General features: G+C 44.5%; 1 protein-coding gene across 1 annotated transcript in view; it reads right to left on the reverse strand.

The window, feature by feature from the left end:
* Positions 1–23,152, reverse strand: part of LOC121539269 (cysteine-rich and transmembrane domain-containing protein 1) — a 30,826-nt gene extending 7,674 nt beyond the window's left edge. The window contains exons 1-2 of the mRNA XM_041847636.2: positions 22,978–23,152; positions 8,884–9,222 (exon numbers count right to left, since the gene is read on the reverse strand). Of these exons, the coding sequence (XP_041703570.1) occupies positions 8,884–9,202 (319 nt within the window). The 5' untranslated portion in view covers positions 9,203–9,222; positions 22,978–23,152. The remainder of the gene's footprint in view (positions 1–8,883; positions 9,223–22,977) is intronic.
* Between the last annotated feature and the right edge of the window lie 1,036 nt (positions 23,153–24,188).

A 24,188-nucleotide genomic window follows, 5' to 3' on the forward strand; every position in this document is an offset into this window, starting at 1 on the left:
GGACAATGACCCCAAGCATACTTCCAAAGTTGTGGCAAAATGGCTTAAGGACAACAAAGTAAAGTGATCATCACAAAGCCCTGCCCTCAATCCTATAGAAAGTTTGTGGGCAGAACTGAAAAAGCGTGTGTGAGCAAGGAGGCCTACAAACCTGACTCAGTTACACCAGCTCTGTCATGAGGAATGGGCCAAAATTCACCCAACTTATTGTGGGAAGCTTGTGGAAGGCTACCAGAAACGTTTGACCCAAGTTAAACAATTTAAAGGCAATGCTACCAAATACTAATTGAGTGTATGTAAACTTCTGACCCCCTGGGAATGTGATGAAAGAAATAAAAGCTGAAGCAAATCATTCTTTCTACTATTATTCTGACATTTCACATTCTTAAAATAAAGTGGTGATCCTAACTGACCTAAGAAAGGGAATTTTTACTAGGATTAAATGTCAGGAATTGTGAAAAATTGAGTTTAAATGTATTTGGCTAAGGTGTATGTAAACTTCCGACTTCAACTGTATGTATGTATGTATGTATGTATGTATGTATGTATGTATGTATGTATGTATGTATGTATGTATGTATGTATGTATGTATGTATGTATGTATGTACAGTGAGGGAAAAAAGTATTTGATCCCCTGCTGATTTTGTACGTTTGCCCACTGACAAAGACATGATCAGTCTATACATTTAATGGTAGGTTTATTTGAACAGTGAGAGACAGAATAACAACAACAAAAATCCAGAAAAACACATGTCAAAAATGTTATAAATTGATTTGCATTTTAATGAGGGAAATACGTATTTGACCCCTCTGCAAATCATGACATGGCAAAACCGTTGTTGGTAATCACAGAGGTCGGACGTTTCTTGTAGTTGGCCACCAGGTTTGCACACATCTCAGCAGGGATTTTGTTCCACGCCTCTTTGCAGATCTTCTCCAAGTCATTAAGGTTTTGAGGCTGACTTTTGGCAACTCGAACCTTCAGCTCCCTCCACAGATTTTCTATGGGATTAAGGTCTAGACTGGCTAGGCCACTCCAGGACCTTAATGTGCTTCTTCTTGAGCCACTCCTTTGTTGCCTTGGCCGTGTGTTTTGGGTCATTGTCATGCTGGAATACCCATCCACGACCCATTTTCAATGCCCTGGCTGAGGGAAGGAGGTTCTCACCCAAGATTTGACGGTACATGACCCCGTCCATTGTCCCTTTGATGCGGTGAAGTTGTCCTGTCCCCTTAGCAGAAAAACAGCCCCAAAGCATAATGTTTCCACCTCCATGTTTGACGGTGAGGATGGTGTTCTTGGGGTCATAGGCAGCATTCCTCGTCCTCCAAACACGGCGAGTTGAGTTGATGCCAAAGAGCTTGATTTTGGTCTCGTCTGACCACAACACTTTCACCCAGTTCTCCTCTGAATCGTTCAGATGTTCATTGGCAAACTTCAGACAGGCCTGTATATGTGCTTTCTTGAGCAGGGGGACCTTGCGGGCGCTGCAGGATTTCAGTCCTTCACGGCGTAGTGTGTTACCAATTGTTTTCTTGGTGTCTATGGTCCCAGGTGCCTTGAGATCATTGACAAGATCCTCCCGTGTAGTTCTGGGCTGATTCCTCACCGTTCTCATGATCATTGCAACTCCATGAGGTGAGATCTTGCATGGAGCCCCAGGCCGAGGGAGATTGACAGTTCTTTTGTGTTTCTTCCATTTGCAAATAATCGCACCAACTATTGTCACCTTCTCACCAAGCTGCTTGGCGATGGTTTTGTAGCCCATTCCAGCCTTGTGTAGGTCTACAATCTTGTCCCTGACATCCTTGGAGAGCTTTTTGGTCTTGGCCATGGTGGAGAGTTTGGAATATGATTGACTGATTGCTTCTGTGGACAGGTGTCTTTTATACAGGTAACAAGCTGAGATTAGGAGCACTCCCTTTAAGAGTGTGCTCCTAAACTCAGCTCGTTACCTGTATAAAAGACACCTGGGAGCCAGAAATCTTTCTGATTGAGAGTGGGTCAAATACTTATTTCCCTCATTAAAATGCAAATCAATTTATAAAATTTTTGTTGAAATAAACGTACAATTAAAATTATACACTGATCATTTCTTTGTCAGTGGGCAAACGTACAAAATCAGCAGGGGATCAAATACTTTTTTCCCCTCACTGTATGTATGTATGTATGTATGTTTGTATATACACAGTGCATTCAGAAAGTATTCAGACCTTTTTCAGGCTTTTTCCACATTTTGTTACGTTACAGCCTTATTCTAAAACTAATTAATTTTTTCCTCATCAATCTACACACAATACCCCATAATGACAGTGCATGTCAGAGCAAAAACCAAACCATGAGGTTGAAGGAATTGTCCGTAGAGCTCGGAGACAGGATTGTGTTGAGGCACAGATCTGGGGAAGGGTACAAAAAAAGTTCTGCAGCATTGAAGGTCTCCAAGAACACAGTGGCCTCCATCATTCTTAAATGGATGAAGTGTGGAACCACACAGACTCTTCCTAGAGCTGGCCGCCCAGCCAAACTGAGCAATCGGGGAGAAGGGCCTTGGTCAGGGAGGTGACCAAGAACCCGATAGTCAATCAAATTTTTTTTTTTGTGGGTATTTTACCCACTTTTTCCTCCCCAATTTTGTGGTATCCAATTGGTAGTAGTTACAGTCCCTGTCCCATCCCTGCAACCCCCGTACGGACACGGGAGAGGCGAAGGTCGAGAGTCGTGCGTCCTCCGAAACACAACCCAACCGAGCCGCACTGCTTCTTGACACAGTGCCCGTTTAACCTGGAAGCCAGCCACACCAATGTGTCAGAGGAAACACCGTATACCTGGCAACCGAGTCAGCGTGCACTGCGCCCGGCCCGCCACAGGGGTCGCTATAGCGCGATTGAACAAGGACATCCCTGCCGGCCAAACCCTCCCCATACCCTGGACGATGCTGGGCCAATTGTTCGCCGCCCCATGGGTCTCCTGGTCGTGGCCGGCTACGACAGCCGATAGTCAATCTGACAGACCACCAGTTCGTCTGTGGAGATGGGAGAACCTTCCAGAAGGACAACCATCTCTGCAGCACTCCACCAATCAGGCCTTTATGGTAGAGTGGCCAGACGGAAGCCACTTCTCAGTAAAAGGCACATAACAGCCCGCTTGCAGTTTGCCAAAAGGCACCTAAAGACTCGCAGACCATGGGAAACAAGATTCTCTGGTCTAATGATACCAAGATTGAACTCTTTGGCCTGAACGCCAAGCGTCACGTCTGGAGGAAACCTGCCACCATCCCTACGGTGAAGCATGGTGGTGGCAGCATCATGCTTTGGGGATATTTTTCTGCGGAAGGTACTGGGAGACTAGTCAGGATCGAGGGAAAGATGAACGGAGCATGGTACAGAGAGATCCTTGATGAAAACCTGCTCCAGCGCGCTCAGACTGGGGTGAAGGTTCACCTTCCAACAGGACAACGACCCTAAGCACACAACCAAGACAACGCAGTAGTGGCTTCGGGACAAGTCTCTGAATGTCCTTGAGTGGCCCAGCCAGAGCCCGAACTTGAACCCGATCGAACACCTCTAGAGAGACGTGAAAATAGCTGTGCAGCGACACTCCCCATCCAGCATGACAGAGCTTGAGAGGATCTGCAGAGAAGAATGGGAGAAGCTCCCCAAATACAGGTGTGCCGAGCTTGTAGCATCATACCCAAGAAGACTTGAGGCTGTAATCGCTGCCAAAGGTGCTTCAACAAAGTACTGAGTAAAGGGTCTGAATACTTATGTAAATGTGATATTCCATTTTTATTTTTTATTAGCACAATTTTCTAAAAACCTGTTTTTGCTTTGTCATTATAGGGTATTGTGTGTAGATCTATTATTTTTTTTCACACTTATTTTACTATGTCAATATGTATTTGTCAAACTGGTGTTAGTTGTGAAAAAAGTCAATAGTTGGATGAGTTGCATTGTTAATAGAAAATAATGCCATTGTTGAATATATGCTTTTTTCATTAATTTGGCTATTTTCTCTTGAACCATATGGTCTGTCTAGTAGAAACTCATGGACAATATGGACACAGATATAAAACATATATAAAACGTATACTATATATTAATAGATTTCTTTAAAGTTATTCAAGTATAAATTACCAAAGTTATGATAGATTCTGTTCATTACCTAAATTACTGAAGATTCCGGTAACATTGGTAAATTACCAGTAGCTTTGCAGTTAGAACTGTCTGACCCACTGGTTCCCAGACGTTTCACAATTTAAATGATTCACCTAGTCAAGGGCCTGAACTAGCTCCCCTGATTCAACTAGTCAAGGGCCTGAACTAGCTCCCCTGATTCACCTAGTCAAGGGCCTGAACTAGCTCCCCTGATTCACCTAGTCAAGGGCCTGAACTAGCTCCCCTGATTCACCTAGTCAAGGGCCTGAACTAGCTCCCCTGATTCACCTAGTCAAGGGCCTGAACTAGCTCCCCTGATTCACCTAGTCAAGGGCCTGAACTAGCTCCCCTGATTCACCTAGTCAAGGGCTTGTTGATTAGTTGACAAGTTGAATCAGGTGTGCTACCTCTGAAATAGATCAAATACCTGGAATGGCTAGGGGATCCCTGAGGAGACATTGTTTCCAAAGCACATCCAGTGTCGTTGCATACCATCATCTAGATATCACTGCTAGGCAAATCCCTGCCTTATCTTAGCTCATTGGTCACCATAGTAACACCCACCAATAGTATGCGCTCCAGCAGGTATATCTCACTGGTCATCCCCAAAGCAAACACCTCCTTTGGCCGCCATTCCTTCCAGTTCTCTGTTGCCAATGACTGGAACAAACTGCAAAAATCTCTGAAGCTGGAGACTCTTATCTCCCTCACTAACTTTAAGCATCAGTTGTCAGAGCAGCTTACCGATCACTGCACCTGTACACAGCCCATCTGTAATTAGCCTACCCAACTACCTCATCCCCATATTGTTATTTATTTTGCTCATTTGCACCCCAGTATCTCTATTTGCACATCTATCACTTCAGTGTTAATACTAAATTGTAATTATTTTGCACTATGGCCTATTTATTGCCTTACCTACATAACTTTCTACATTTGCACACACTGTATATAGATTTTCTATTGTGTTATTGACTGTACGTTTTGTTTGTTCCATATGTAACTCTGTGTTGTTGTTGTTGTTTTTAAATCGCACTGCTTTGCTTTATCTTGGCCAGGTCGCAGTTGTAAATGAGAACTTGTTCTCAACTGGCTTACCTGGTTAAATAAAGGTGAAATTAAAATTAATAAAAATACAGAGTAGTCAAGGTAGGGCTGACCCCATTTTGTCGACTGGTCGATTATTTGGTCGATAGAGATTTCTTTAGTCGAGCAGTCGCAATTATTTTTATTTTTTTATGGTGTACAAGACCTGTCAAAGTGGACTAATCCATTGCGGAGCCACGAGGATGGCACAGTCCATCAATAAGACCTGTGATACTGAATATATGTAATATTATGTAAAAATAATGGTGCAACATGAATAAATGTAATATTATTTTATAACAAATGCGCTTTCTCCTGCGTTGGATACAGTCGCTGTCCGCGGTTCTGAAACAATCTTCAGTGCGCCGTAGAATTGGCGCATTTACCCATGTTGCTATGTGCATAATAGTGAAGTTAACCAGCATATTGGGATTGAGAACAATGTGGCAGAGGCAGCAGCATCAGAGACGAGGAAACAGCCCTTGGCCTTAGCCTAATTGTCTAAGAAAATTGAGGAGCGAGGAAACCCCCATATAATTAGGTCTATAATCAATAGCCTAACTGTTAAATGTGCCTGGCTTTATAAATCATCCATATATACAGTACCATTCAAAAGTTTGGACACACCTACTCATTCAAGGGTTTTTCTTTATTTTTACTATTTTCTACAATGTAGAATAATAGTGAAGACATCAACACTATGAAATAACACATATGGAATCATGTAGTAACCAAAAAAGTGTTAAACAAATCAAAATATGTTTTATATTTTAGATTCTTCAAAGTAGCCACCCTTTGCCTTGATGACAGCTTTGCACACTCTTGGCATTCTCTCAACCAGCTTCACCTGGAATGCTTTTCCAACAGTCTTGAAGGAGTTCCCACATATGCTGAGCACTTTTTGGCTGCTTTTACTTCACTCTGCGGTCCAACTCATCCCAAACCATCTCAACTGGTTTGAGATCGGGTGATTGTGGAGGCCAGGTCATCTGATGCAGCACTCCATCACTCACCTTCTTGATCAAATAGCCCTTACACAGCCTGGAGGTGTGTTTTGGGTCATTGTCCTGTTGAAAAACAAATGATAGTCCCACTAAGCGCAAACCAGATGGGATGGCGTATCGCTGCAGAATGCTGTGGTAGCCATGCTGGTTAAGTGTGCTTTGAATTCTAAATAAATCACCAACAGTGACACCAGCAAAACACCCCCACACCTCCTCCTCCATGCTTCACGGTGGGAACCCCACATGTGGAGATCATCCGTTCACCTACTCTGCGTCTCACAAAGACACGGTGGTTGGAACCAAAAATCTCAAATTTGGACTCATCAGACCAAAGGATAGATTTCCACCGGTCTAATGTCCATTGCTCGTGTTTCTTGGCCCAAGCAAGTCTCTTCTTATTATTGGTGTCCTTTAGTAGTGGTTTCTTTGCAGCCATTCGACCTTGAAGGCCTGATTCACACAGTCCCCTCTGAACAGTTGATGTTGAGATGTGACTGTTACTTGAACTCTGAAGCATTTATTTGGGCTGCAATTTCTGAGGCTGGTAACTCTACTGAACTTATCCTCTGCAGCAGAGGTAACTCTGGGTCTTCCTTTCCTGTGGCGGTCCTCATGAGAGCCAGTTTCATCATAGCGCTTGATGGTTTTTGGGACTGCACTTGAAGAAACTTTCAAAGTTCTTGAAATGTTCCGAATTGACTGACCTTCATGTCTTAAAGTAATGATGGACTTTCGTTTCTCTTTGCTTATTTGAGCTGTTCTTGACATAACCCTATTTGGTAAAAGACCAAGTCATTATTATCTTCAGTATACCACCCTACCTTGTCACAACACAACTGATTGGCTCAAACGCATTAAGAAGGAAAGAAATTCCACAAATTAACTTTTAAGAAGGCACACCTGTTAATTGAAATGCATTCCAGGTGACTACCTCATGAAGCTGGTTGAGAGAATGCCAAGAGTGTGCAAAGCTGTCATCAAGGCAAAGGGTGGCTACTTTGAAGGATCTCAAATATAACATATATTTTGATTTGTTTAATACTTTTTTGGTTACCACATGATTCCATATGTGTTATTTCATAGTTTTGATGTCTTCACTATTATTCTACAATGTAGAAAATAGTAAAAATAAAGAAAAACCCTGGAATTAGTAGGTGTTTCCAAACTTTTGACTGGTACTGTATATTTCTACAAAAATAAGACCGATCTTGCTTCTGTTGCCTGATTGAGTGTTTGTGTAATAGCCTACTGATTCCGTGAGCACCAAGCCTCATGCAATGGCAAAATGTCGGATAAAGCAATTTCACAGATTCTGCTGTTTTTAATCTTTGCTCTGCTGTAATAAAGGCTTTACAATTGTTTTTTTGTTAGAACAGACTGGTATTACTTATAATTGATTTAGTGTTGTTTACACTGTTCCAAACAGGCATTATATTTTAATATAACAGCACCTGTCTCTCACACATAATATGCAGGCAGCTCTCGCTCCTATACCCTCCTTTATCTTGATCTCCTTCTTATTTGTATTAATACAATTATTATGATAATAAGTAAAGTCGTTATCATTAGTAGGCTTTGTATAGTAGCTTTGTATAACCACCATCGAGCTGTAGGCCTAAGAGTGTGTCCTGTTTAGTCTTAATAACGTAACTTTCTTAGGCCTATATTTCAATATATAGGCTACTTTATCAATCAATCATTAATTTGTTTATGCCATCACACAGCATTCGAGACATTTATGCTTTGAAATGCAATCAAGCATTTTACTTTTTAAATTAAATAACAAAGGGAGCTTTCAATAATTAGCCTAAACAATAAACCGTAATTCACAATGTAACTGTTTTTAGTCTGCTGTAATATATGCATTTTCTTTTTTTTTGTTAGAAAAGATTCTGGTATACTTATTTATTTAGTGTTGTTTACACTGTTCCAAGTGTTCAGAAAAAAATAATCATAATATTGTAATCTAACAGCAACTGTTTGCCACACATAATACTCACGCAACGCTTGCTCCTATACCCTCCTTTTTCTTGATCTCCAGTAGTTTCCACAACGAAGTCAAATGTCTTCCACAGATCTGACTTTCCCTTTCCCTCCTGAGCAACCAGTAAACATTCGCCCATTTCAAGTTTCTATTTCACATCCTCCGCACCCATTTTGCTGTCAACATTACTGTGTTCGGAGTTTGTTATAACCAATTTATTGATGTGATTATGATAGGCTATAGGTCAGGCCCTATTGGTCACATAAATGTAAAGTGAGCAAGGGTTGAGGGAATAGTGAATTTTCGGTCGACCAATATATATTAATTTTTTTCGGGGACAGCCCTTAAGTCAAGGCAAACAATATCCTCTCCTTTTCCCTCTTCACCTTCTCCCGCTTCTTTTCCTCCCCCCTCCTACTCCTCCACTCTCCTCTTCCTCTCCACTTCCTCCCCCCTCCTACTCCTCTTCCTCACCCCTCCTACTCCTCCACTCCCTCTCCACTCTCCTCTTCCTCACCCCTCCTACTCCTCCACTCTCCTCTTCCTCTCCACTCTACTCTACTCACCCTCCTACTCCTCTTCCTCTCCTCTCTCCCCTCCTCACCCTCTCCTCCTCTTATTGTCCCTCTTCTCATTCTCCTCTCCCCTCTCACCTGTGTTTTTGGGCGCCTCTCCATACATGGGTCCTGGGGGTGGTCCTCCCTGCCATCCAAACTGGGGCTGTCCTGGGTACCCCTCCTGGTATGGTCCAGGAGGTCCCCCGGGGCCAGCAGGGTAGCCTGGGTTTTGAGGAGGGAATCCTCCAGGTTGCTCCATGTTGACGGGGTAACCCTGGGGAGGGTATCCCTGCTGGGGGTATCCCTGCTGGGGGTATCCCTGCTGGGGGTATCCCTGCTGGGGGTATCCCTGCTGGGGGTAACCGGGGGCCGTGGGGCCTGGGCCCTGGTACGGAGGAGGCTGCTCAAAATTCATCTGCTAGACAACAGAGACACCTGTAGAAAGAGAAGGGGAGAGACGGATGGGGAGAGGAAGAGAGATGAGGGAGAGATGTTTATTCTAATGTGTATACACAATTGCTTTTGTATTGCTCCTATAATAAAGCCAATAAAGCTATTTTGAATGTAATTGAACTGAAATGAGAGAGAAAAAGAGAGATTGGAGGAGAGGGATAAACAAAAGCATTGTTGCAGTTTCACAGCCCTGCAGAGAGTCAACACAGGACCGGAGATAAGAGTAGACAAGTGTGTGTGAGAGAGAGTCCCTAAGAGTCCCTATAGCCAGTGGTTGTCATGGTCAGGAGTCCCTAGGAGTCCCTTTAGCCAGTGGTTGTCATGGTCAGGAGTCCCTATAGCCAGTGGTTGTCATGGTCAGGAGTCCCTTTAGCCAGTGGTTGTCATGGTCAGGAGTCCCTTTAGCCAGTGGTTGTCATGGTCAGGAGTCCCTAGGAGTCCCTTTAGCCAGTGGTTGTCATGGTCAGGAGTCCCTAGGAGTCCCTTTAGCCAGTGGTTGTCATGGTCAGGAGTCCCTTTAGCCAGTGGTTGTCATGGTCAGGAGTCCCTAGGAGTCCCTTTAGCCAGTGGTTGTCATGGTCAGGAGTCCCTAAGAGTCCCTTTAGCCAGTGGTTGTCATGGTCAGGAGTCCCTAGAGTCCCTTTAGCCAGTGGTTGTCATGGTCAGGAGTCCCTAAGAGTCCCTTTAGCCAGTGGTTGTCATGGACAGGAGTCCCTAAGAGTCCCTTTAGCCAGTGGTTGTCATGACCAGGAGTCCCTAGTTAAAGACATTCTGAGAGGAGGCCCTTGGTGATGTAACTGATGCCATGACAACACAAGCTTCTAGAACAAATGTTTTCCACCTAGAGAGCTATGAACTAGGTCAAGGGTGGACGATCAACCCTACTCCTGGACAGCTACAGGCGGTGCAGGCTTTTGTTACAGAAGGGCTGGAGCAAAAGCCTGCACATCCAGTAGCTCTCCAGGAGGAGAGGTTGAGTACATGGCCAGGTTCTTAGTTTCCAGTTTTAATGTCACATGCACAAGTACAGTGAAATGCCTTTCTTGCAAACTGAAAACCCAACAATGCAATAATCAATAACAAGGGCTCCCGAGTGGCGCAGCGGTCTAAGGCACTGCCTCTCAGTGCTTGAGGCGTCACTACAGACCCCCCTGGTTTGATTCCAGGCTGTATCACAACCGGCCGTGATTGGGAGTCCCATAGGGCGGCGCACAATTGGCCCAGCATCGTCCGGGTTTGGCCGGTGTAGGCCGTCATTGTAAATAAGAATGTGTTCTTAACTGACTTGCCGAATTAAATAAAGGTAAAAAATAAAAATAAATGTATTACTAAAAAAAAAAAAACACATAAGAATAAGAAATATTAAATACATAATAAAGTAAGTAAGTAAGCAACTATATACAGGAAATATTTTAAAAAATCAGTTCCAATACCATATTTACATGTGCAGGGATGCTGGAGTGATGGAGGTAGATATGTATAGGGGTAAGGTGACTAGGCAACAAGATACAGTATATGATAAACAAAGGAGCAGCAGTTTGCATGTGAGTCGGTGTGTGGGTGAGTAGTCAGTATGTAAATGTAAATGGATTTGCATATTATGTGTGAGTGAGAAAATGGAGTGAGTGTTTGTGTGTGTGTTGGAGTGACAGTGAGTGTGAGTGTATATGGCCCTGTGAGTGTGCATAGAGTGTGCAAATGTTTCAATAAAAGGTCAAAGATACAAGGTCAACTCGGTCCATGTAGCTATTTTGTTAACTATTAAAATCAGTCGTATTGCTTAGGGATAGAAGCTATTCAACAGCCTGTTGGTGTCAGACTTGATGCACCGGCACCTCTTGCCGTGTGGCAGAGAATATGGTCTATGGCTTGGGTGGTTGCGGTCTTTGATGATTTTCCGGGCCTTCTTTTCACACCGCCTGATATAGAGGTCCTGTGATATAGAGGTCCTGGATGGCAGGGAGCTCTGCCCCAGTGATGTACTGGGCTGTCTGCACAACCCTCTGTAGCACCATGCGATCGAGGGCGGTGCTATTGCCATACCAAGCAGTGATGCAGCCAGTCAATATGCTCTCAATGGTACAGCTGTAGAACCTTTTCAGGATTTGAGGGCCCATGCCAAACTTGTTCAACCTCCTGAGGGGGAAAAGGCGCTGTTGCGCCTTCATGACTGTGCGTGTTTGGACCATTTTAAGTCTTTAGTGATTTGGACACCGAGGAACTTGAAGCTGTCCACCTGCTCCACTGCCGCCCCGTCGATGTGGATGGGCGCGTGCTCGCCCCCCGTTTCCTGTAGTCCACGATCAGCTCCTTTGTCTTGCTGACGTTGAGGGAGAGGTTGTTGCTCCGGCACCACACTGTCAGGTCACTGACCTTCTCCCTGTAGGCTGACTCATCGTCGCCGGTGATCAGGCCTACCACCGTCGTGTCGTCAGAGAACTTGATAATGGCGTTGGAGTTGTGTGTGGCCACACAGTCGTAGGTGAACAGGGAGTACAGGAGGGGACTAAGCACACACCCCTGTGGGGCTCCTGTGTTAAGGGTCAGTGAGGTGGAGGTGATGTTGCCTACCCTCATCACCTGGGGTCGGCCCGTCAGGAAGTCCAGGATCCAGTTGCAGAGGGAGGTGTTCAGACCCAGAGTCCTAACCTTGGTGACGAGCATGGAGGGGATAATGGTGTTGAACGCTGGGCTGTAGTCAATGAACAGCATTCTCACATAGGTATTCCTCTTATCTAGGTGGGTGAGGGCAGTGTGGAGAGCAATTGAGATTGCGTCAACTATGGATCTGTTGGGGCGGTATTCAAATTGGAGTGGGTCTAGGGTGGCTGGGATGGTGGAGTTCATGTGTGCCATAACCAGCCTCTCAAAGCACTTCCTGATTACAGAAATGTAGTCATTGTGGCATGAAGCCTTAGACTTCTTAGGAACAGGGATGATTGTGGTCATCTTAAAACATATGGGGATTACAGACTGGGACAAGGAGAGGTTGAAAATTACTGAATATGCCTGCCAGCTGTTCTGCACATGCTCTGAGAACGAGCCCTGGAATACCGTCGGGGCCCGCGGCCTTGCGGGTGTTGACCTGATTAAAGACCCTTCTCACGTCTGCCTCGGAGAGAAAGATTACCCAGTCCTCTGGGTGAGTTACAGCCCTCACACCCGGCTCCATGTTGTTGTCAAAACGTGCATAAAATGCATTGAGTTGGTCTGGTAGAGAGGCATCGTTGGGTCTTCCTTTGTAATCCGTAATGGACTGTAGCCCCTGCCACATGTGGCGGGCGTCGGAGCCTGTGTAATATGATTTCACCTTATTCCTATAAGGCCCTTGAGCTCGTTTGATGACTCTGCGGAGGTCATAGTGGGACTTCTTGTACTTATTCCAGTCTTCGGACGTACAGTGGCTTGCAAAAGTATTCACCCACCTTGGCATTTTTCCTATTTTGTTGCCTTACAACCTGGAATTAAAATGGATTTTTTTTGGGGGGGGCTTGTATCATTTGATTTACACAATATGCCTACCACTTTGAAGATGCAAAATATTTTTTTTCTTGTGAAACGAACAAGAAATAAGACCAAAAAAAAAACAGAAAACTTGAGCGTGCATAACTATTCACCCCCCCCCCAAAGTCAATACTTTGTAGAGCCACCTTTTGCAGCAATTACAGCTGCAAGTCTCTTGGGGTATGTCTCTATAAGCTTGGCACATCTAGCCACTGGGATTTTTGCCCATTCTTCAAGGCAAAACTGCTCCAGCTCCTTCAAATTGGATTGGTTCCGCTGGTGTACAGCAATCTTTAAGTCATACCACAGATTCTCAATTGGATTGAGGTCTGGGCTTTGACTAGGCCATTCCAAGACATTTAAATGTTTCCCCTTAAACCACTCAAGTGTTGTTTTAGCAGTATGCTTAGGGTCATTGTCCTGCTGGAAGGTGAACCTCCGTCCCAGTCTCAAGTCTCTGGAAGACTGAAACTGTATTTAGCGCCATCCATCATTCCTTCAATTCTGACCAGTTTCCCAGCCCTGCCGATGAAAAACATCCCCACAGCATGATGCTGCCACCACCATGGTTCACTGTTGGGATGGTGTTCTCGGGGTGATGAGAGGAGTTGGGTTTGCGCCAGACAAAGCGTTTTCCTTGATGGCCAAAAAGCTCAATTTTAGTCTCATCTTCCATATGTTTGGGGAGTCTCCCACATGCCTTTTGGCGAACACCAAACATGTTTGCTTATTTTTTTTCATTAAGCAATGTATTTTTTCTGGCCATTCTTCCATAAAGCCCAGCTCTGTGGAGTGTACAGCTTAAAGTGGTCCTATGGACAGATACTCCAATCTCCGCTGTGGAGCTTTGCAGCTCCTTCAGGGTTATCTTTGGTCTCTTTGTTGCCTCTCTGATTAATGCCCTCCTTGTCTGGTCCATGAGTTTTGGTGGGCGGCCCTCTCTTGGCAGGTTTGTTGTGGTGCCATATTCTTTCCATTTTTTTAAATAATGGATTTTAAATGGTGCTCCGTGGAATGTTCAAAGTTTCGGATATTTTTTTATAACCCAACCCTGATCTGTACTTCTCCACAACTTTGACCCTGACCTGTTTGGAGAGCTCCTTGGTCTTCATGGTGCCGCTTGCTTGGTGGTGCCAATTGCTTAGTGGTGTTGCAGACTCTGGGTTCTTTCAGAACAGGTGTATATATACACTGAGATCATGTGACAGATCATGTGACACTTAGTTAAATAAAGTCCACCTGTGTGCAATCTAATGTGCCATCTTAATCCCTAGTTTTCATTGGTCGCTGGTGTATGACCGTTTCACAGAATCTTCCGCCTTACACTTACCCAGATTGGTGAAGTGCTGTACAGACTGTTGTCCTTCTGGCAGGTATGGTGTATAACCGTTTTCCCCTGTATAGGTCATACGCATGGCCACATCCTTCTAGTTGTATTTCTAGAAACACAAAGCTCTGTTCATAGCTAGTACAGCCAGAGCCATCATACCAGAGAAGTCTGTTAGCTAGCGGTTTTAACCCTTTGACTTGATCCCAGCTTTGCACACTCTTGGCATTCTCTCAACCAGCTTCACCTGGAATGCTTTTCCAACAGTCTTGCAGATGTGGGAACTCCTTCTGAGCACTTGTTGGCTGCTTTTCCTTCACTCTGCACTCAGACTTATCCCAAACCATCTCAATTGGGTTAAGGTCAGAGGATTGTGGAGGCCAGGCCATCTGATGCAGCACTCCATCACTCTCCTTCTTGGTCAAATAGCCCTTACACAGCCTGGAGGTGTGTTGGGGCATTGTCCTGTTGAAAAACAAATGATAGTCCCACTAAGCCCAAACCAGATGGGATGGCATATCGCTGCAGAATGCTGTTGTAGCCATGCTGGTTAAGTGTGCCTTGAATTCTAAATAACTCACAGACAGTGTCACCAGCAAAGCACCCCCACACCATAACACCTCCTCCTCCATGCTTTAAGGTGGGAAATACACATGCAGAGATCATCCGTTCACCCACACCGTGTCTCACAAAGAAACGGCGGTTGGAACAAAAAAATCTCTAATTTGGACTCCAGACCAAAGGACACATTTCCACCGGTCTAATGTCCACTGCTAGTGTTTCTTGGCCTAAGCAGGTCTCTTCTTATTATTGGTGTCATTTAGTAGTGGTTTCTTTGCAGCAATTCGACCATGAAGGCCTGATTTACGCAATCCCCTATAAACAGTTGATGTTGAGATGTGTCTGTTACTTGAACTCCGTGAAGCATTTATTTGGGCTGCAATTTCTGTCACAACACAACTGATTGGCTCAAACGCATTAAGGAAAGAAATTCCACAAATTAACTTTTAACAAGGCACACCTGTTCATTGAAATGCATTCCAGGTGACTACCTCATGAAGCTGGTTGAGAGAATGCCAAGAGCTTGCAAAGCTGTCATCAAGGCAAAGGGTGGCTATTTGAAGAATCTCAAATATAAGATATATTTTGATTTGTTTAACACTTTTTTGTTTACTACATGATTCCATATGTGTTATTTCATAGTTTTGATGTCTTCACTATTATTCTACAATGTAGAAAATAGTCAAAATAAAGAAGAATCCTTGAGTAGGTGTGTCCAAACTTTTGACTGGTACTGTACAAGTAGACCATTCTGCTGGTTTAGATTCTAGACCTAGAAGACCATTAAGCCCTACATTGGTCGGTTTAGTAGTGAAACACTGCCTCTCCCCCATCAGCTGGGAATGCCACAGCACAACAAACTGCAGGACAGAAGGAAAGTGGGCCAGTGAGACAGTACGGGGTTGTCCCTCCATCCCCCATTCCTCTGTCCCTCCATCCCCCATTCCTCTGTCCCTCCATCCCCCATTCCTCTGTCCCTCCATCCCCCATTCCTCTGTCCCTCCATCCCCCATTCCTCTGTCCCTCTGTCCCTCCATCCCCCATTCCTCTGTCCCTCTGTCCCTCCATCCCCCATTCCTCCGTCCTTCCATCCCCCATGCCTCTGTCCCTCCATCCCCCATTCCTCTGTCCCCCATTCCTCTGTCCCCCATTCCTCTGTCCCTCCATCCCCCATTCCTCTGTCCTTCCATCCCCCAATCCTCTGTCCCTCCATCCCCCATTCCTCTGTCCCTCCATCCCCCATTCCTCTGTCCCTCCATCCCCCATTCCTCTGTCCCTCCATCCCTCTGTCCTTCCATCCCCCATTCCTCTGTCCCTCCATCCCCCAATTCCTCTGTCCCTCCATCCCCCATTCCTCTGTCCTTCCATCCCCCATTTCTCTGTCCCTCCATCCCCCATTCCTCTGTCCCTCCATCCCCCATTCCTCTGTCCCTCCATCCCCCATTCCTCTGTCCCTCCATCCCCCATTCCTCTGTCCTTCCATCCCTCTGTCCTTCCATCCCCCATTCCTCTGTCCCTCCATCCCCCATTCCTCTGTCCCTCCATCCCCCATTCCTCTGTCCCTCCATCCCCCATTCTTCTGTCCTTCCATCCCCCATTCCTCTGTCCTTCCATCCCCCATTCCTCTGTCCCTCCATCCCCCATTCCTCTGTCCCTCCATCCCCCATCCTCTGTCCCTCCATCCCCCATTCCTCTGTCCTTCCATCCCTCTGTCCTTCCATCCCCCATTTCTCTGTCCCTCCATCCCCCATTCCTTTGTCCTTCCATCCCCCATTCCTCTGTCCCTCCATCCCCCATTCCTCTGTCCCTCCATCCCCCATTCCTCTGTCCTTCCATCCCTCTGTCCTTCCATCCCCCATTCCTCTGTCCCCCATTCCTCTGTCCCTCCATCCCCCATTCCTCTGTCCCTCCATCCCCCATTCCTCTGTCCTTCCATCCCCCATTACTCTGTCCCTCCATCCCCCATTCCTTTGTCCTTCCATCCCCCATTCCTCTGTCCCTCCATCCCCCATTCCTCTGTCCCTCCATCCCCCATTCCTCTGTCCTTCCATCCCTCTGTCCTTCCATCCCCCATTCCTCTGTCCCCCATTCCTCTGTCCCTCCATCCCCCATTCCTCTGTCCCTCCATCCCCCATTCCTCTGTCCTTCCATCCCCCATTACTCTGTCCCTCCATCCCCCATTACTCTGTCCCTCCATCCCCCATTACTCTGTCCCTCCATCCCCCATTCCTCTGTCCTTCCATCCCCCATTACTCTGTCCCTCCATCCCCCATTCCTCTGTCCCTCCATCGTTCGCTGGGCTATTTTCACACACACAGTGTTTACTGTAAACATGTAAAGCCAAGCGTTCTTCTTTCTCTCACTCATCTATCTCACTTTCTCAACCTCCCTCAAGAATCAGAGTATTGTATAGAGAACATCACCTGACCCATCGTTCTAAAGGCCTCTTTACAACATAAAAATTATTTCTAAATACCATTCTCCCCTCATCAAGACAACCCTTCTACCTTAGGGTCCTGTGTTTTGCGCTATCATGTTACATAGTAAGATTTAACATTGGTTGAACATGGTGAGATTGTAGACTGCTAAATTGATAGTGCAGTTTGTTTAGGTGATTTTACAGCTAACTACACTGAACAAAAATATAAAACACAACATGTGAAGTGTTGGTCCCATGTTTCATGAGCTGAAATAAAAGATGTCCATACACTCAAAAAGCTTATTTCTCTCACATTTTGTGCACAAATTAGGTTACATCCCTGTTAGTGAGCATTTCTCCTTTGCCAAGACAATCGATCCACCTGACAGGTGTGGCATATCAAGAAGCTGATTAAACCGCATGATCATTACACAGGTGCACCTTGTGCTGGGGACAACAAAAGGCCACACTAAAATGTGCAGTTTTGTCATATAACACAATGCCACAGATGTCTCAAGTTGAGGGAGCGTGCAATTGGCATGCTGACTGCAGGAATGTCCACCAGTTCTGTTGCCAGAGAATGTAATGTTATAAGCCGCCTCCAACGTCTTTTTAGACAATTTGGCGGTACATCCAACCGGCCTCACAAACCGCAAGTGTAACCGCGCAGCCCATGACCTCCACATCCAGATTCCTCACCTGCGGGATTGTCTGTGACCAGCCACCCGGAAAGCTGATGAAACTGTGGGTTTGCACTATCGAAGAATTTCTGCACAAACGTCTCAGGGAAGCGCATCTGCATGCTCGTCGTCCTCACCAGGGTCTTGACCTGACTGCAGTTCGGTGTCGTAACCAACTTCAGCAGGCAAATGCTCACCTTCGATGGCCACTGGCACGCTGGAGAAGTGTGCTCTTCAAGGATGAATCCCAGTTTCAACTGTACCGGGCAGATGGAGTGTGTATGGCACATTTACATTTACATTTTAGTCATTTAGCAGACGCTCTTATCCAGATCGACTTACAGTTAGTGAATGCATACATTTATTTTTAATTTTTTTTTATACTGGCCCCCGTGGGAAATGAACCCACATCCCTGCCGGCCAAACCCTCCCCTAACTTGGACGACGCTGGACCAATTGTGCGCCGCCCATGGGTCTTGTGGGCGAGCGGTTTGCTGATGTCAACGTTGTGAACAGAGTGACCCATGGTGGCGGTGGGGTTATGGTATGGGCAGGCATAAACTACAGACAACGAACACAATTGCATTTTATCAATGGCAATCTGAATGCACAGAGATACTGTGACGAGATCCTGAGGCCCATTGTTGTGCCATTCATCCGCCGCCATCACCTCATGTTTCAGCATGATCTGTAAACAATTTCTGGAAGCTAAAAATGTCTTCCATGGCCTGCATACTCACCCGACATTGAGCATGTTTGGGATGCACTGGATCGACATGTATGACAGTGTGTTCAAGTTCCAGCAACTTCGCACAGCCATTGAAGAGGAGTGGGACAACATTCCACTGGCCGCACTCAACAGCCTGATCAACTCTATGCTAAGGAGATGTGTCGCCCTGCATGAGGCAAATGGTGGTCACACCAGATACTGACTGTTTTTCTGAACCACGCCCCTACCTTCCTTTTAAGGTATATGTCACCAACAGATGGATATCTGTATTCCCAGTCATGTAAAATCCATAGATTAGGGCCTAATTTATTTATTTCAATTTACTGATTTTCTTATATGAACTAACTGTAACTCAGTAAAATCTTTGAAATTGTTGCATGTTGCGTATATTTTTTTGTTCAGTGTAGCTACTTCACATGCTGATATTGATTTTGGTATTATTGTGTGTTGTTACGTTTGCTAGCTAGCGCCAGAAAGCACCTGCACCACTTTTTGAGATGTGCCTTTTGTTAAGTAAACCCAGTGATAAATGAGGTTCTAGGGAGGCTGGAGTGGGTGATGACTGCGGAAAACACGGGGCCCTAACAGTCTACTAAAAGCATGTTAGAAGACCACACTACAAGTCCCAAATTGAGACAGGTCAGATTGAAGAGGAACAAGTAATATTTTCTGCACATTTTTAACACTACATAATTTCACATATTTTGAATTCCTCTAATCTGTGTTGTGTGTCAGCCTAATCTTCCTCTAACCTGTGTGTTGTGAGTAGGCCTAATCTTCTCCTGCTGACTGCTGCAAATATGAAAACTCCCCAAACATAGTGTGTGTGCCTTGATTTTACCTGAAGGGTTATGAAACGATGACCAAACATGTCACCTGTACACACTGTTAAATCAAATCACATTTGATTTGTCACATGTGCCGAATACAACAGTGAAATGCTTACTTACACACACACACACACACACAGGCACAGAGACCTTACCTGTTCCTGGCTGTACCGGTCACCTGGCCAACCCTGCACCACACTGACTCACTTTCCCCAATGAAAGGCTAGAGAGTTTGCCTCTCTTATCTCTCCATTTAATCCAGGGGTGTCAAACGTCCGGCCCGCGGGCCGGATCAGGCCCGCAAACGGGTTTAATCCGGCCCGCGAGATGATTTAAAAGAAAAAGAAAAAAGGAACAAAAAAAGAAAAAAGAAAAATTTGTAAAGTATAAAAATGCGCTGCAATTTTTCAATAAAATAAACTGCTGTTCCAATTGCGTCCACTGGATGGCGCAATAGCAATTGTGTTAAGCAAGCAAACAGTTTATACCGGGGCAGAGCAAGTAGGTCAAGCACGTGCAGCCAATGAGCTACTTTGTTTTGCCCGCGATATTTATTACGGCTTCTACTTTTAACATTATGTGCTTTGGCACCCTCATTGCCCCAATATGTCTCTGTCAAAAAAGAGAAAAGTGGACGCAGAGTGCAGAGTGTTCCAAGAAAAATGGTCATCCTATTTCTTCACGGAATTGAATGGGAAAGCTGTATGTTTGGTGTGTTCAGAACATGTTGCAGTGCTGAAAGAATATAACCTTCGTCGCCACTATGTGAGTCTTCATGCCGACAAATATGACAACTTTCAAGGACAGCGGAGATGAGAGAAGGTGAATGAACTGTTGGCGGGTCTGAAGAAACAGCAGTCTGTGTTTACTCACAGCCGAGACATCAGTGACGCTGCAGTGAAAGCTAGCTACCTCATTGCTAATGAAATCGCAGTGGCTTCAAAACCATTTAGTGAGGGTGAATTTGTAAAAACATGCATGATGAAGGCAGCGGAGATTGTGTGCCCTGAAAAGCGGCAGGCTTTTGCAAATATCAGCCTGACAAGAAACACAGTTGCAGACAGGATTTCCGATCTTTCAGTGGATTTGGACAGCCAGTTGAAGCAAAAAGTAAAGTCATTTATTGCGTTTTCGGTTGCAATTGATGAAAGCACGGAAATTACAGATGTTGCACAACTGGCCATTTTCATCCGCGGAGTTGATGACACATTGACCGTCACCGAGGAGTTCGTGGAGTTGGTGCCGAGGACAGATACAACGAAAGCAGCTGATATTTTTACCGCACTCGTCGGCGCGCTGGACAGGGTCAGAGTGGACTGGTCCCGCGCTGTCAGCCTGGCTACAGATGGTGCGCCCTCAATGATCGGGAAAAAAGCAGGCGTTGTGACAAAGTTCAGAGAGAAAGTGCAATCTGCAAATGGAGGACGTGATTTTTGGACTTTTTACTGTATTTTGCACCAGGAGGCTTTGTGTTGCAAGTCATTAAAGATGGATAACGTCATGAAGGTGGTCATCCAAACTGTTAATTTCATCCGATCCAGAAGCCTGAATCACCGTCAGTTTGACAGCCTTCTCAGAGAGAAAGACCACATCTATGGCCTGCCATACCACACTGAGGTAAGATGGTTAAGCCGAGGTGCTGTGCTGAGGCGTTTATTTGATTTACGAGAAGAAATTGAACAGTTCATGGAAGAAAAGGGCAAACCAGTGTTAGAATTTCATTCCGCAGAATGGATGCAGGACCTTGCATTTATGGTGGATGTTACAGAGCACCTGAATAACTTGAACAAACAGCTGCAAGGGCGCAACAAAGTTGTCACGCAGTATTATGACAGCATACGTTCTTTCAAGTTGAAGCTGTCATTGTGGGAGACGCAACTTGCCGGTGGTGATGCAGCTCACTTCCCCTGTCTGAAAAATGTGTGCGCGACCCAACATGTGGCAGACATGAAGCGGTTCAAAGATAAAATAACGGGACTGTTACGGGAGTTTGAGCAACGCTTTCAGATTTATGTTTATATGTTTTTATGTTGATGTGCTATTGTTTTTAATTGATTTTATTTTATTTGTATATTTAACCTATTCTTGACTCTGTGGTTCTTGCACTTGTTTGGGGAACAGGATTTCATTATTTTTATCTACATTTCTGCCTGAGAAATGACACCCTGATATAGTTCTGTGATCTGTGATATACTTCTGTGAATCACTGAGGCATTGTGTGTTTGTGTGTTCTTTGTCCTCAGAACTTTCAAATAACTTGAGGTGTTTTATGATTAATAGTGATGTTGTGCTTTTGGACACTGTCCTCAGGCTCCAGCTTTATGTTTATATGTTTTTATGTTGATGTGCTATTGTTTTTAATTGTTTTTATTTTATTTGTATATTTAACCTATTCTTGACTCTGTGGTTCTTGCACTTGTTTGGGGAACAGGATTTCATTATTTTTATCTACATTTCTGCCTGAGAAATGACACCCTGATATAGTTATGTGATCTGTGAAACAGTTCTGTGAATCACTGAGGCATTGTGTGTTCTTTTTCTTTAGAATTTTCAAATAAACTTGACGTGTTTTATGATTAATAGTGATGTTGTGCTTGTACTATTTTGGACACACTGTCCTCAGGCTCCAGCTTTATGTTGTATGTTGATCGTATTAAAACAAAGAAAACAATCTGAAGTTGTTGTTTTTAAGTTATATATATATATATATATATATACCATGATTTTTCCGGTCCGGCCCACTTGGGAATAGATTTTCCTCCATGTGGCCCCTGAGCTAAAATGAGTTTGACACCCCTGATTTAATCCATCCTTTACAGAAATATCACTATGACTTGGTAGTGGTACAAACAGCTAGGCCTTCAGTTGTATAGTCAGGGGTCTCTCCCACATAGGGTCTTGGTACAGTGTATGGTTCCAGTATATGGTGAGAGGATGGAACATACTTCTCTAACACAATAAGATCTCAGTCCTAAATGAGTAAATGTCCAGGGTTATAATAGTCAACTAGGCCTAATAGAACCGCACTCCGTTGGGGCATAGATCACATTCATCAAGAGATGACTGTTGGAATAGAAAGAACTGGGATGATATTTCAACATTGTGCGGTTGATAGTCTAAAATACTCTCTCAATTAGGTTTATTTTTCCTGCCACGTCATTTATAGGCTACATTTATGAGGGGGACTTCGCTGTGTAAAATAGGCTACTAGGCTATTCTTCTTCACTGGCGTCTCATATTAGCCTACAGTGCTGTTGTGACGTCTCATGTTAGCCTACACTTTACTTGCATCTTCGGCTTTATTAACAACTAACTGTTTGATACATTTTTTTCCTACAGCGTAGCATATCGGCTAGATCAGTTGATTTGCTGCGATAGGCCACTTTCAAAATATTAGGCTAAATATAAATAATTGTATCACGAATTCTATCTTAGCTAATGATTTGTATGACACGGCTTTATCTCACTTTCTATTATGTAAAATGTATTGTTGAATACAATGTCTACGGAGAAAAAGACCTAACTGCTTGGTCGCTACAATAAGACAAGGATGGAATACAACTAACACCTGCACAGGGCCACAGCCCAAGAACAACGATGTCGAGTTGCAATTTTCCAACAGTCCGCAACTTCGAGATAGGCAACGTTAACAAACATATGGAGCCCAATAAAATATGATCACCCACCTTATGAGAAATGATATCCCTTATCAACTCCTCTTCAAAAAAATAATATTCGGCGTGATCCTTATTGCTTTTCTTTTTACCGCACTGAACGACCACCTCGTCTTAAAACTCAGTGCGTATCTCTCTGTTGTGTGGGAACCGTGACGTCACCCGGATGGTGGTGCGAGGGGTTTGCAGAGGGAAACCACGTTCGGAACGGGAAACGGCTTAAAACGCGTTTCACTGGTTGACTGTGGTGAATTATCATTGTTTTCACGGACCAATCAGGGCGAAGAGCGGTGAGAGTCTGGTGAATGGGACTCATCGAAAGTGGTGACCACTGATCATCTGACTTGCTTGGTCATTAATTATACATCATAGCAAGATGTGACGAAATACACAGAAATAGAACAATGAATTAATCTCATAAATTGAGAAAGCAATATTTATCCTTATCTAGTGTCTTCGATTAGATTGATTAATATATTGGTTTTATCATAAGATCTATTGGTAACTGTAGAAAAATGACAATTGGACTAATACAGAGTCTACTTTACTTGCATATAAAAGTCCTAAAAAACACAGACGTGAAATTGTGTTTATATTTATACTACTTCATAAATAGATTAAAGATAAAACTAGTGTTTCATAGGCTCAATTGGTAGAGCATGGCGCTTGTAACGCCAGGGTAGTGGGTTCGATCCCCGGGACCACCCATGCGTAAAAATGTATGCACACATGACTGTAAGTCGCTTTGGATAAAAGCGTCTGCTAAATGGCATATTATTATTATTATTATTATTATTATTATTATTATTATTATTATTATAGGTCCTGACATGGCCCCTCACACACATAATACTGTATCCATAAATCACATGATTTCATGTTTGTGAATGGGTTTGATGTAATGAACAACAGAGTAGCCTTGTCCCTAGTGTAGGCTACAGTCCAATTCCATGAAAGATGCAACTCCTTCTTCCCACCAGCAGAGGTCCATGTCACTCAGCTGTGTGACTGAGGTGTAACATGTAAAGACAGACCAGCAGCTGTGCTCCATCTCCAACGTCCCTAGCATCAAACTGTGCACACACACACACACACACACACACACACACACACACACACACACACACACACACACACACGCGCGCACACAAACACGCACGAACACACACACGCACACACACACACACGCACACACACACACACTTGTACTAGGCCTATACACT

Source organism: Coregonus clupeaformis, chromosome 35 (genome assembly GCF_020615455.1).
Source record: "Coregonus clupeaformis isolate EN_2021a chromosome 35, ASM2061545v1, whole genome shotgun sequence".
Lineage (NCBI taxonomy): Eukaryota > Metazoa > Chordata > Actinopteri > Salmoniformes > Salmonidae > Coregonus > Coregonus clupeaformis.